The sequence below is a fragment of the Lipophrys pholis genome (genome assembly GCF_963383615.2).
Source record: "Lipophrys pholis genome assembly, chromosome: 1".
NCBI lineage: Eukaryota > Metazoa > Chordata > Actinopteri > Blenniiformes > Blenniidae > Lipophrys > Lipophrys pholis.
The window spans coordinates 47125690-47137984 of NC_137635.1; the positions used below are offsets into that span (position 1 = coordinate 47125690).

Consider the following 12295-nt stretch of genomic DNA (forward strand, 5'->3'; position numbering starts at 1 on the left):
AACCTTTACAATTCGCACATAAATTGGAGGGAGTATGTCAAACCTACAAAGTCTGATTTTTGTTCATTTGAATTTAAAAAATGCTTAAATATTGATTGATCTGCAAAATCAGTCTTGCTTTTTATTTTTCTTTGTTTAAAATCATTGTTCTTAATTTGCCAGTGAGCTTCCCAGTTCTCCTGCACATCGTCCACCTCGTTTTTGAGTGTGAACCAAAAAAAGAAAGGGGAATGAAAATGAACTGAAGAACTAACTCATCTGACAATGTTTTTTTCTTGATTTATTTTTATATTATTATTACTGTTATTCATTTGAGAGGAAAGCTTTGTTAATTTTCTTTTTGTTCTTATTGTTTTTGTACCTTGTTCAAAATAAACATTTCAATCAATCAATCAAATTAACTCAGGGCAGAGTACTGCAAGTCAGATCTCCACAGATGAAACACTGTATTTTAAATTTGCTTTCCCTACATTAAAAACATCCATGAAATTGTTAGTTTTCTTGGTGGCTTGGCCAGATTTCACTCCATCACAATGATTCTTCTTATACTTTATACTCAACATTTTAAATCAAGCTAGTAAAAGACATTCCAGTTTTTCTGCTGCTCTGCCAACCCAAAGGGAAGGTTTGTACCTTGAAAGCTACAGATTTAAACTGCACAAATTGTCAAAGATATCTATATTTAATCTGATCTGAGAGCACGTTTGAATAAAGACGAAGACTTCTTGAAAAGAAACAAACTCCGTCTTATTAGAGCGTAAATTTTACATTAATATTAGTGCTACTGCATATTGGCAGACGGATCAAACACACAAAGGGACTCGTGGTAAAACTGATGTAGATTTTTATTATGTCGTTTGTCCCACTATCATTTGCCCTTCTTCGTCTTGGACACCTTCTCCTTCCTCTTCTTCACGTGTTTGGGTACTTTGATTTTCCGTTTCTCTCGCTGAGCTTCTTTCACCATCTTCTTCCGCTCCTGCAAACAACGCACACTTTTACTTCACCGTTCAGCCTCACACTTCAGGACCGATCCAGCCTCAGGCTCAGGTCGTCACCTTTTTGTCCAACGGGTTCTCTTCACTCTGATCCTCTTCGTCTTTCTCTCCTTCATCATCCTCCTCCTCCTCCTTGCCGTCGTCTTCCTCATCGTCCTCTGATGAAGAGTAGTCATCCTCGAGGAGCGCGGGAACCTGAGGGGGAAAGGAGTCTGAATTCAGCTCAGGAAGTAGAACCACATGCATGAGGAGGATTTAATGATCGAACCTTTTGAACTCCTGAGAGGTCTTTCTTCAGTCCCGTCAGCGTCTGATACAGAACCTGCAGTCAGAATAGAAATAAATAAAAACAAAATAAATACATCATATTTAAAACAATAGATAAATAAAATGCAATCTGGTGTATTTCAATATAATAAAGCTAAAATAAATAAAAGAAATGTTGATAAAGCTTCAGGGAGCCAAATGTGGCTGTTCTGGACTTGACTCATCTTTATTGTCCTGTTTTGCGTTGGACTCGGCCCCATATTGTCTCCTCTGGTCCATATTAATCTAACTTGAACTTTCCCAGATTCCAGTGGATGAGGTCGATGTTTGCCGGACTCTAATCTACATCCAAGACTGGGCTGATGCCCTCTTTGGAAAAGTCTGTGCTGGACTATTTTTAGATCCACGGCAGTCTAGCAGAATCTCCTGAATCAAACTGGATTATTTCAGTCTCAAGTAGACCAAACTACACTTTGACGAACAGCACCAAACAGGACTCGTCTCCAGGTTCTCACATTGTCATCGTGCCCATGGATGGCCGATTCTTCCTCCTTCGTCCTCATCAGGTCAACGTCCCGTTCATAGTGATTCACCTCGGTGAGCGTGCGGGGGATGTAGGCCTTTTTAAAGACCTGTGGACACAGTTAAAAGACACTCGTGAGGAGTCCGGGATCACAATCAGACTCTACGTCTTGTGGGTTTGTTCTCACCTCCTCGTCCACTCTGTCCTGGTCAGTTCGCTCCTCTGACGTCCGGTCGGCTGCAATCACCATCGCCTGGAGAGCACAATCAGCTTAACGTTTCGTTTTGAATGGTTTTAGCATATTAGTGTTGTACGGATAAAACTGTGTGTTAAGGCTGCACAATATCGTTAAATATGCGATAAATACAAAGGTTTTTGAGGTTTCTTTCTTGCCCTTTGTCCAAACCAGCTGTGTCTGAGTTGTACGATTTGTTCTTTGGTGAGTGTTTTCCAGCACGTGTGTCTTCAGATGCCATCAGAAGCATTTGAGGAGCGTAACACTTTTTTGGGGTTAGTTTTCCCTTCATTTCTGTGCCGGTATGAAATCATCAAGACTGTCAATTTAATCTGAAATAGATAATCACAGTTTTTGTGAATTGATAACACTGATTTTTATCATATTTAAAATTGTGTCATTTTGAATTTCCATTAGAAAGCACGTCGGTACACAATAAATCTGTACGGATGCAGAGCAGCGGTGGATCAGTCCCGATTTTAAATCAGCCCAGAAACACTTGTTTGTTTTTACAAACAGTGAAATGTAAGACGACTATTTAGTGAAAATCCATCTAAAGTATTGGTTCATTGTCACATAATTTCAGAATAATTTATCAGTTAGTAATATTTGCCTCCTAATAACTCGCCTTACTCGGCCTCTGATTGGCTCATCAGCTGCTCATGCTGCACAGTAAACAGACAACCAATCAGATCAGTGAATGCAGTGAGTACTGGCCAATTAGAGGCAGAGTAGGGCAGGTAATGGCTTCGTCATCCTCGGGGGAGAAAATGGTCAATCTGGCACGTAGATACTGCTCAGAGGTGCATCATGGGAGATTTAGAGCAATGCTGACTGCTCAGACCTTCTCCAGGTATTGGTCGATGTTGTGGCAGGTTATCGACGGGTCAGTGATGTAGTCGAACAGCTCTCGCACCGTCATCACAGCGACTCCGCGCTTCACAAAGAATTCTGATTAAAGACAAAGAAACCTTTGATCAGCAATCAGCTGCAGTAAAACACGTCTGTTATCCTCGCCGCCGTCTCACCATTGACGTTGCTGCAGTCCTTCCTGAGGAACTCCAGAGCGTGAGGATGGTCGTGCTCCACCGACTGGGACACGTCGATGATGTAAGCGTCTCCGTCGTGATACCTGTACAATTAGAAACGTCAGAAGCCACAGCAGTGTCGCACAGCTAGTGTGTGTTTAAGTTCCCCTCTTACAGCATGTTGAACTCGCTGAGATCTGCATGGACGAGTCGAGCGTCCTGAAACATCTTCCTCATGTTCTGCAGAACCTGCAAGTACAGCTCTCGGGCCTTGGACTCCGACAACGCTGCGTTCTTCAGGAGAGGGGCCGGCCTGGTCGGGCAGGAAAGGAGAGCGTGTGATCAAAAACAAGATGAAAGAGATAAATAAACAACAATCAACACCTGCGGTCGGCTCTTACATGTTGTCTTTACCGATGTAGCTCATCAGGAGAACGTGACTTCTGAGCAGCAAAGGTTCTGGACTCTGAATTCCTGCCGTCTGTAACCTGAAACACGCCAACTCTCAGTTGCAGCTTTTCCCGTACTGATCCATTGAGTTCTATTATATCCGTTTCCCATGTCAGATCTGGATCTATTTGGAACTTTCAACCCATTTTGATCGTTTCTCCTCATATGATCAGGGTCTTCTATCTATTTTTAATCCGATCAGTTCTACTGTGTCTCACTTGAGCCTAGTTCTCCTCGGTTATTTCAACGGAGTTCTACCAGTCACTTGAAAACACATTATACAATTTAATTCAGGCTTTATCCATCAGATCTGGTTAACCTCTAAGTTTAGGTGTTACTTGGTTCTGCTGGGGTTCAATATGTCACTCTGACACATCAGTAGACAAGTTCTGACCTGATGAGGTTCCTCATCTCCTTCTCTGCCCACGTTCTCACCATCTTCCTGGGGTTCCCTTTACAATAGCCATGACGGAATCTGCACATCGACACAGAAACTCACAGTCAGACGTTGCAGCTGTTATGTAGCTGGAGGTCTTATGAGCCGACAGGTGACTGACCTGAACTCTCCGCTGACATATTTGTCTCGATCTTTGAAAAGCAGGATGGACGTCTTGTAGATCTTAATCGCTCTGCTTTCTCCTGATGACGTGCTGGCGTGATAAACATTAGCCTGAAAATGGTACATAGACATAGATGTGTACATATTACACTCTACGTGTAATGTCACATGACTCTGCACATCATTTTCATGTCACTAAACTCTTGAATCATTATTGACCCCATGTTACAGTCATCTTTTTTCAGTCCACACCAATGAGTTAAGACTTTGATTTTGTTCCATTATTGATCAGAACTATCATTCGTCTAGAGTTGGAGTCCATTCAGACAATGGTCACTGTGATGTCAGACGTTAATCCAGGAGATTATCGGACGATACCTCCTTCCCGGTGCTGATGCAGCCATTGATTTCGCTGATGAGTCCTCGACTGAGCATCTTGAAGAGAATCATTCGTGTGCGAGGATCTAAAACCTACAGAAGTAGAAATGATTAGTGGGTGATCAGCGGTTTATTGAAACAAGCCTGTTTATGATGCTCACCTGTTCCACTGTGGCTCGGTCTGACTTGTCCTTCACTCGGTACCTGTGGAGAGCGGCCAATCAGAACCTGAGTCACTGCAGTCACATGACCTGCGATGTAAATTGAATGAGGACGTACGTGTCGGCTTCTTTCTGCCTCTGCATCGCCGTAACTTTATTGATCACTGAATCAGCATAATTCAATTTATCTAGGAGAAAGAAAGAAAGGAGAAAGATTCATTTATCAATGGAATGTTGGATTATTCAGTTTCAAAAACTTCTGAATGCTTTTCTTCAGACTCAAACACAACTTCACAAGAAGTAGTATAATCAATTCTAAAAACCCAAGTTTCAGTACCGACACACTAAACATATCAGACACAAGCAAATATAGTCACACATGGCTCAATTAGGACATAAATCTGATCTCCAGAAAAAAATAAAAACTCACTAAGACATAAAGAAATACTCAAACACAATAATAAAACTATTCTGCTACTATGGTGGCTCTGTAGCGTTAATGTGACCATATCAGTTGGCTTGTGGGCAAGCTAAGACTGCTGACAATGAAATGTGTTTTTGTTGATCAGAGTGTGTTTGACACTTCATTCGAGAATTCATTCCAGTTGAAGCAGCTTCTGCAGGCAGACAGGGAGGAGGACTGGAAGGAGGACAAGGAAGCCCGAGACCACAGTAGACAGACGAAAAAGCTTGATGTTGGAAATCCAAGTAAAACAGAAGCCTTTGTTTGTGTATAATTGACTTTGAGGAGCTCAACAACTTCTTGTGGAACCTAGCATACCCCCATTATGAGGCTTCTATAAAGTTTCATGTAGAGATAAAATATTGTTTTAGGAATAAAGTCACAATTAGATTTGTTTTAGAGTAAAACACTTGATAAAGAAGGTTAAGGTAAGGGGCCAGAAAATGATGCGTGTGTGTGTGTGTGTGTGTGTGTGTGTGTGTGTGTGTGTGTGTGTGTGTGTGTGTGTGTTGTTGTTACCCAGGTTGATCTTGTGTTCATATTTCCTCAGAGCTTTATCAGAAGGAGTTGATGATGTGAATGCTTTATTCGACGGATTCTGTCTGTTTGACTGAAAACAAAGAAACAGTGTGTGTCAGTGACTGAAGAGATTATATGATTTACTAATTCACACGTAACTATGAACCTAATTTACTAAGAACAATCAGTAAACATATTGATCATTCACAGACACGCGTCCACATGTAGGCTGGCTTCTTTCGAGTTCACTTGTGTTTTTAATCCACATCCTGCTTGAGTCACACTGCTTTTGAATCATAAAGTATGTAAGAAAAAAACGAAACAAAGAGAGCAGTTTGCCCCAGTTCACTTTTCACTCATGTTGGAATTTTTTATCTCAAAAGATGTAAACAAAGCCCACGCTGGACAGCTGCCATGTAGCGTCCATAGCAATGCTGTATTCTGCAGTGATCATTCCTTTAATGTGCACATCTGTTAGGATCAGTTATAAATACACCATCATATTCAGTTTTAGGGTAATTGAAGCCATCATCATTTTCATGGTGTAGTGGTTAACACTCTGGCCTCACTGTGTGAATATCCCAGATTCAATTCCAGACTTGGCCTCCTAACCCTGTTGGCATGAACACAAGCGTGTGTGTCTGATTGTCCATCTCTCCATTTACTCTGTGAAGATGAACTGGTAAAGTGTCCCATGTGTACCCCGACTCCGCCCATTTTCAGACGTAGCTGCCTCAAGCTGTCCTGATTGAAGAGCTGTAATTACGATAACCGGCCAAAGAAAAATGAGACAACATCACAATCCCACCTATCCCAGACCTGAAAGACACACATGACTTCTCTCAAACCCCTCAAGAGGACTAATGGAAAACTAAAGAAAACATGTTGTGTACCAGTCAGACGATCTCACCTGACTGTTGAGAGACGTCCGGTTGTATCTTTTAGTCAGATCTCCCGATGAAGCCCAGTCCCACTCTTCATCCTCCTCATCGTCGTCATCCTCCTCCTCCTCATCTTCCTCCTCCTGATACTCTGATGAAGGCTGTGTAGTGACGCCACTGGTGTGATTCTCTGGAGCCTCTAACTGCTCACTACAGAACAACAACATCAAGAGCTTCACACAGTAGACAATGCAAATTTATCTCTCTATTCAGACACAAGACAATTCACAGTGCTTTAAATGAAATAAAGGATATATATTAAAAGAAGGCAATTGACAACAGCAAAAATAAAAAGTAGTAAATAAAGTAAAAATTTTATTAAAATAAAAGGTAATAAAATAAGTAAAACATATTGTTTCATGGAAAAACTCGGGAAAATAATAGTGTTTTGTGTCCTGATTTAAAAGGAGTGAGCAGGAAGTTTGTTCCACAGGTGAGGAGCGAAGGAACTAAAAGCTGCTTCACCTTGTTTCTTCTGACTCTGGGAACATTTAGTAAACCGCTTCCCGAGGACCGAGGAGGTCTGGATGTTTCATATTCTACAAGTAAATCTGAGATAAATTTAGGCCCGAGACCATTCAAAGCTTCATAGACCAGAAGTAAGATTTTGAAGTGGATCCTATGACAAACAGCAGCAGCGATTGAAGTTCAGGACACTGAATGAGCTGCAGCTATCTCATAGATGTTTTGGTGTTGTTTTTTACTGAGACATGTAAACGCACATGATCACAAAAATCCAGCCCAATGAAAATAAACATTTTCTGTGAATCTTGTTTGGTCAGAAATCATGTAATTCTTGTAACATTTGCCAGATGGCAGTCAGCTGATTTTGTTATTGTCAATGTGGTTGTTACATTTCAGGTCTGAGTCCATAATTACACCCCGGTGATGTCTTGAGTGACATGATAGTGTCAAGATGAGTGCTGACCTTTAACCTTTACTCTTTGGTTATAAAAACAACTACCTACCTAAGTTCAGACACATCCAGTCGTAAGTAGAAGAGGAATTTAAAAGGTAGCTAACATACACAAAAACAAAGAGCACGTCCTCACCTGTCCTCCTCTGCGTCATCAAACTGTCCAGGTACGCACGCATCCACCGACATGACGAATAATAAAAGTCAACGCACAGCAGATAAAATTATGAAATATCCCAAAAATGTAGCTGAAGTTCGGTTTTAATCCACACGGCAGCGTGTTCGCCACACCATCTACTTCCGCACACGTGACTACGGAAGCCGCAGAATCTCAGAAAGCTGGCGCTCCATGTGATAGTCAGTCACTGCTGTCAGAAGTTTTGGGCTTCTCTGTACTTTGTAAACGAACCTTTCTGACATTCCTCTTAATAAAACGCACGCGTTTCCACGTATCATTGCTAGTTGAAATACAACACTGAGCATTCGTCTCATGTCAGAAGTTTAACGGTGAAAACGCGCAACACCCAGTGTGCGGCACATGTTAGCTTTTAGCTCTGGCGCGAGAGCTGTGAAGTTTTGAAAAAAAGATGTCCGTGGATCTGAGTCCAACTCCCCGGACTCTGCTCGTGTGTGACCGGTCCAGTTTCCTGGATGAGAAGAACCGGGTCAGCACTCAGGTGGAGCAGCTGCGGTTCAACTACAAGGTGAGACGTGTTAGCAGTTAGCTCCATTCAGACAGGCTTGTTAGCAGATAGCATGCTACTAAACAAACAGGCCAGGACGCACGTGGTAGACTCTCTTCAGGATGACAACCACCAAGTTTCTTTGTTTGTTTTCTGTTTTTTTTTTTTTATCTTTCTTTATTTGTAATTGCTTTACATATTTCAAGCACACAGTTATAAAAATTGTCTCGTATGTGATGTGCCCTGTTTATTACATGTATAGGTGTCCCTGCTGCTGCCTGAATGTGACTCCCTCCCCTCCCACCTGGACTCTATTCTAAACAGCTTCACCAGCTTCTACTTGATAAAGAAGCTGCCAGTGTATGAACTGCTGGACAGAAACTTTCTGGAGTCTGCTGTGTACCAGGGTAACATTCCACACAGTTGGACTGTAGTTGTATATATCGATATATATCACTCATATACACTTATTCTGTCTTTTTTTTTTTTCTAAGGTAATGTTTACGGTCTCTCACACGGGACTCGGATTGATGAAGACAATTGTGTTGCTCTGATGCCAAATGGTAAGAATCACAGCACCGGTGACATGTGCTTTATCAGTTCTTGTTCACAGTCATTTCAATGCAGTTTTACAGAGGAAAAGCCAACACTTCGACATAGAGAAGACCGTGGAATGGACAAACTCCTTTTTTTTTTTTTTTTTTAAAAGGAAGAAACCTGCAGAATTGGACCCAGAGGTAGAATTAGACTGCTGTTCCAGTTTGGGTTAGTTGATAAGAAAAAAGAGGATAGAACAGAGAAAACAAGCACATGAGAAAGGAAAGAAGCTCGGTGTAAGTCTCCCAGCAGTCTAAACCTATAGCAGCTTTACTCGAAAATGGTCCAGGGAGGCCTGAACCAACCCTAACTGTAAGGTTTATTGAATAGAAAAGCTTTAAGCCTCATCTTAAAAGTAGAGGGATGAAGATGTTCTGTGTTTGTGTGTTTGCAGGACGCCTCTGTCTCTCTCTGGACAAAGACTCCTTTGAGATGTTGGGCTTTGAAGGGAAGCCGTCCAAATTCAACCACCGAACCAGGAGCAGATTTGGTCTGAATTTACTTCCCTTCTTCCTCTTGTCTGAAGTCATCTCCTCTCCGCTAGCACAGATTTACTTCCCAATGCCAGCCATCATTCTGATAATAGCCTGATTTACCTACTGGTCTCTCTACAATTGGCAGTTGTAATCTGATTACAGTCCGTAAACTATTTCTGCCCTAATTTCAGTCTTCTTGCTGATTTTGAGCTGAAGAGTCCAGTCTATTATTTTCACATACTTTTTATGATGCTGTGCAGATTGTTGCACCTGGTCAACAGCATGTGACACACCTGTACTGTGTATCTGTGTGTGCTACAGTCGTGTCGGTCGACCTGACTGATGAGAGCATGGCTCCTGGTGGGCGGGGCCACCAGAGGCTCCTGACAGGACTGAAGTCCCGGCTTCAGCTGCAGACCAACTTCCTGCTCTCGCATCATCCAGGTGTGTGACATCATCATCATCATCGAAGTGAGGTGGGCATGTGTGTTACCCATGATTATCTGCTTCACATCGCTCTTCTCCAGCAGGGGGCGGGGCCTCTCTGCAGTCGCTGCTGTCTCGTTGCGATTGGTCGGAGCACCAGCCTCAGATCAGCCGGCGCAGTCTGACCGAGCTGTCCTGCCCCGCCGTGCGCTCCTGTGACCCTCACGGCCTCCTGGAGTGGCTCGGAGCCGTCGACGCCGACGTCAGCTGGTGAGTCACCGTGGCAACCTGTGATGGCCGTTGTCACATGGTCATCTGTCGTCCTGTGAAACTCTTCTTCTGTGTTTTCAGCGAGAACTCGTCCAGCAACTTCCTGTCCACGCAGGTGTGTCCAGAACCGACGACGACACTCAGCAGAGCTTTGAGCGTCGGGGTCTGTGGCTTCCTGCTGCCGCAGGACGTCCAGCGGCTCATCAACCAGCTCAGGTCAGTGACTTCTGACCTGTGAACCACTTACAGCTGTGTCCTGCGTTTTTAGGATGCAAATGGAAAAGTCACCTGAAGCAGTTTAAGCTTGTGAATTAATTTAAATAATAATTAACCACTTGACCAAACTATAATGATTAAAAAAAAATCAATGAGTGTACAGATTTAAGTTATAAACTCCTTAGAGTCTCATTGGACATTCTCGTTGAAGACTAAGACCCTTTTACACTACAAGTGAATATGTTAAATTGTCATTGCGTTTGGGGGTCCATTTATGTGACAACAGTGTTCGGAGAAACTGAAAAAAACAATTCTTAAACAGATGGACTCCATGGAAATGGGAAATTGCAACTTTTCTGAAAGAATTTGCACCACAGCCGTAGTAAATACTTCTTTAGCGCATGTGTGAGTAGAGGGACAATAACAAATGTGGACTTGGTAGTTTTATAGTTGATTCACCCATTTTAGTGATCTCACTTCGTCGTCTGTCCATACAAATGTCCTTGTACTCGCCATTGTTAAAGGGTTCATCCCCTACAGCTTTTCAACACTTTTACATGGACCTCGCTGCTCCAAAAACATTGTATTCTTTTTTGCCCCAAATTCAGTTTTTCCTTGAGTTTCAGCAATTTCAATATTGGATCATTTGAGCTGCATTCACTGAATAATTGTGGGAGGGTCAAAGTGACCGCCTACCTTGATTAGGATTGGCTAAATCCCCGATGAGACGATATAGGGTTTGATTTCTGATTGGCTCGTTGGAGCAACACACTTTTTAGAATTTAAACAATCCAGGGAGAGAGAGGACATACCTTCTTTACTTCTTGAGCATCATTCCAAGGTATGGGAACGCATATTACTGTTGGAAAACAATCAGAAAGTGAATTTTGCATAATATCCTTTTAAAGGTTACTGTGTATTGTTCTCTACATACATGTCTGTGGTTTCAAAACAAAAACAAACGGTGCCATCTACATGTTTTAAAACATTCCTTTGTAAAAGTGTTTACTTCGCTGAAACTAAAAGTGTTCAGCAGCTAACTCACAGCACCCTCTTGTGGTACAAAGTGCTTTTGCGACTGTAACCGCCTGGCCTGGCCTGTCCTGCAGGTGCTACCTGCAGCAGCCCCGGTTGGAGTCCTGGGTGTCGCTGACGGTCCACGGTTTTGTCGACAGTCCGGTGTCGTGGGGGGAAAATGAACACGGCTTCCTGAAAGGAGGCGAGAACTTCTACACACTGCTGATGTTCCACGATCACACGTATCACCTCCACCTGGCCACAGGAGCTCACGACGCCTGTCCGCCCTGACGTCTGCTCTCCACAACATTTATACCACGAAAACATTTGGGGATTTTTCTCCTGGAAAGAGTTCGACTTTTGAAGATTTTATGAACTTGAGATAAGTTCAGAGACTTGGTGATCGGTAACCCTTCTTTGCGACTGATCACAAACTGCGACCGTAAGATCTTCTCTGGAGTTGAGCATTATTTTGAAAGCCACAGATCTGACTGTGTCAACAAGCTAAAGTGAATAATGCTGAAAGTATTTTTTTATTTAGTCATATTGACTGTAATGTTTCCTATCTTCACACCATCAATCACACTAAATTCTTGACACCGTCTGAAGTTCTTAGTGAAGCCACTCCCACAAATGTACTAAATAAACTGAATGGAAAGATTTCCAGATCTATTCTACATTAGTGTTATTGGGCAAGTTTGTCTCCATTTTTGAGACACTCATCAGAGAAGTCTGTTAAATTGTTCATGTATTCCTGGGCCCACTGCTGCCGTTTCTGCTTGTGAACTTTGGAAGAAGTTTTACGCATAACTGCAAGCCTCTGGAGGAGCCACCTTGATGATCACGGGACTCCAGAGGCACCAGCAGCTTCAAATCACTGTTTGCTGCTTTGTAATAATATTTTAGCAGCTGCTCTCTTAAGCTGATGGATTTGTCTGGCAAAAAACCTTCCTCGTACCTTTATCTCCACAAACCCATGCAATTTGCTTGATTTGGAAAGTCTATACCTTTGGTTGCAAATGAAGAGCCAAAGCCAGGTTTCCCATTTTTGTTTAAGCAGCTCGTGATTAGTCAGCAACATGATCTTACATGTTTCATTATAATATGTTCCGCTAACATTCTGTCTCTCCTGACATGTTTTCTCTCTCTGACAGTGGAACTGGAAGTTTGTG

General features: G+C 42.5%; 2 protein-coding genes across 3 annotated transcripts; one reads left to right on the forward strand and one right to left on the reverse strand.

Moving 5' to 3' along the window:
- Positions 1 to 828: 828 nt before the first annotated feature.
- Positions 829 to 7748, reverse strand: riok1 (RIO kinase 1 (yeast)). The gene is made up of 17 exons (XM_080490850.1): positions 7575 to 7748; positions 6492 to 6672; positions 5582 to 5672; positions 4718 to 4787; positions 4600 to 4642; positions 4439 to 4531; positions 4059 to 4171; positions 3896 to 3976; positions 3453 to 3539; positions 3227 to 3364; positions 3052 to 3155; positions 2868 to 2974; positions 1976 to 2041; positions 1781 to 1897; positions 1267 to 1320; positions 1059 to 1193; positions 829 to 979 (listed from the first exon to the last, which is right to left on the reverse strand). The coding sequence occupies exons 1-17, from the start codon at positions 7625 to 7627 to the stop codon at positions 869 to 871; spliced, it is 1644 nt and encodes a 547-aa protein (XP_080346976.1). The 5' UTR covers positions 7628 to 7748; the 3' UTR covers positions 829 to 868.
- rpp40 (ribonuclease P/MRP 40 subunit) lies at positions 7503 to 11809 on the forward strand. Of its 2 annotated transcripts, none has more exons than XM_080492148.1 (8): positions 7503 to 8142; positions 8384 to 8528; positions 8616 to 8684; positions 9113 to 9208; positions 9516 to 9638; positions 9725 to 9890; positions 9972 to 10106; positions 11216 to 11809. In XM_080492148.1, the coding sequence occupies exons 1-8, from the start codon at positions 8026 to 8028 to the stop codon at positions 11412 to 11414; spliced, it is 1050 nt and encodes a 349-aa protein (XP_080348274.1). In that variant the 5' UTR covers positions 7503 to 8025; the 3' UTR covers positions 11415 to 11809. The 2 variants fall into 2 exon arrangements, with proteins under 2 accessions (XP_080348274.1, XP_080348273.1); XM_080492147.1 differs by having other exon boundaries at positions 7742 to 8142; positions 9722 to 9890; positions 11216 to 11799.
- The last annotated feature ends 486 nt before the right edge of the window (positions 11810 to 12295 follow it).

Coding starts and splice junctions, on each gene's coding strand:
- riok1 (XM_080490850.1), bottom strand. CDS start 7,627: ATGTCGGTGGATGCGTGCGTACCTGGACAGTTTGATGACGCAGAGGAG. Junction 2,042..2,867: donor TCGACCAATACCTGGAGAAG/GTCTGAGCAGTC, acceptor TGTGCTCTCCAG/GCGATGGTGATTGCAGCCGA. Junction 1,194..1,266: donor ACCTCTCAGGAGTTCAAAAG/GTTCGATCATTA, acceptor TTTCCCCCTCAG/GTTCCCGCGCTCCTCGAGGA.
- rpp40 (XM_080492147.1), top strand. CDS start 8,026: ATGTCCGTGGATCTGAGTCCAACTCCCCGGACTCTGCTCGTGTGTGAC. Junction 8,685..9,112: donor TGTTGCTCTGATGCCAAATG/GTAAGAATCACA, acceptor GTGTGTTTGCAG/GACGCCTCTGTCTCTCTCTG. Junction 10,107..11,215: donor CGGCTCATCAACCAGCTCAG/GTCAGTGACTTC, acceptor CCTGTCCTGCAG/GTGCTACCTGCAGCAGCCCC.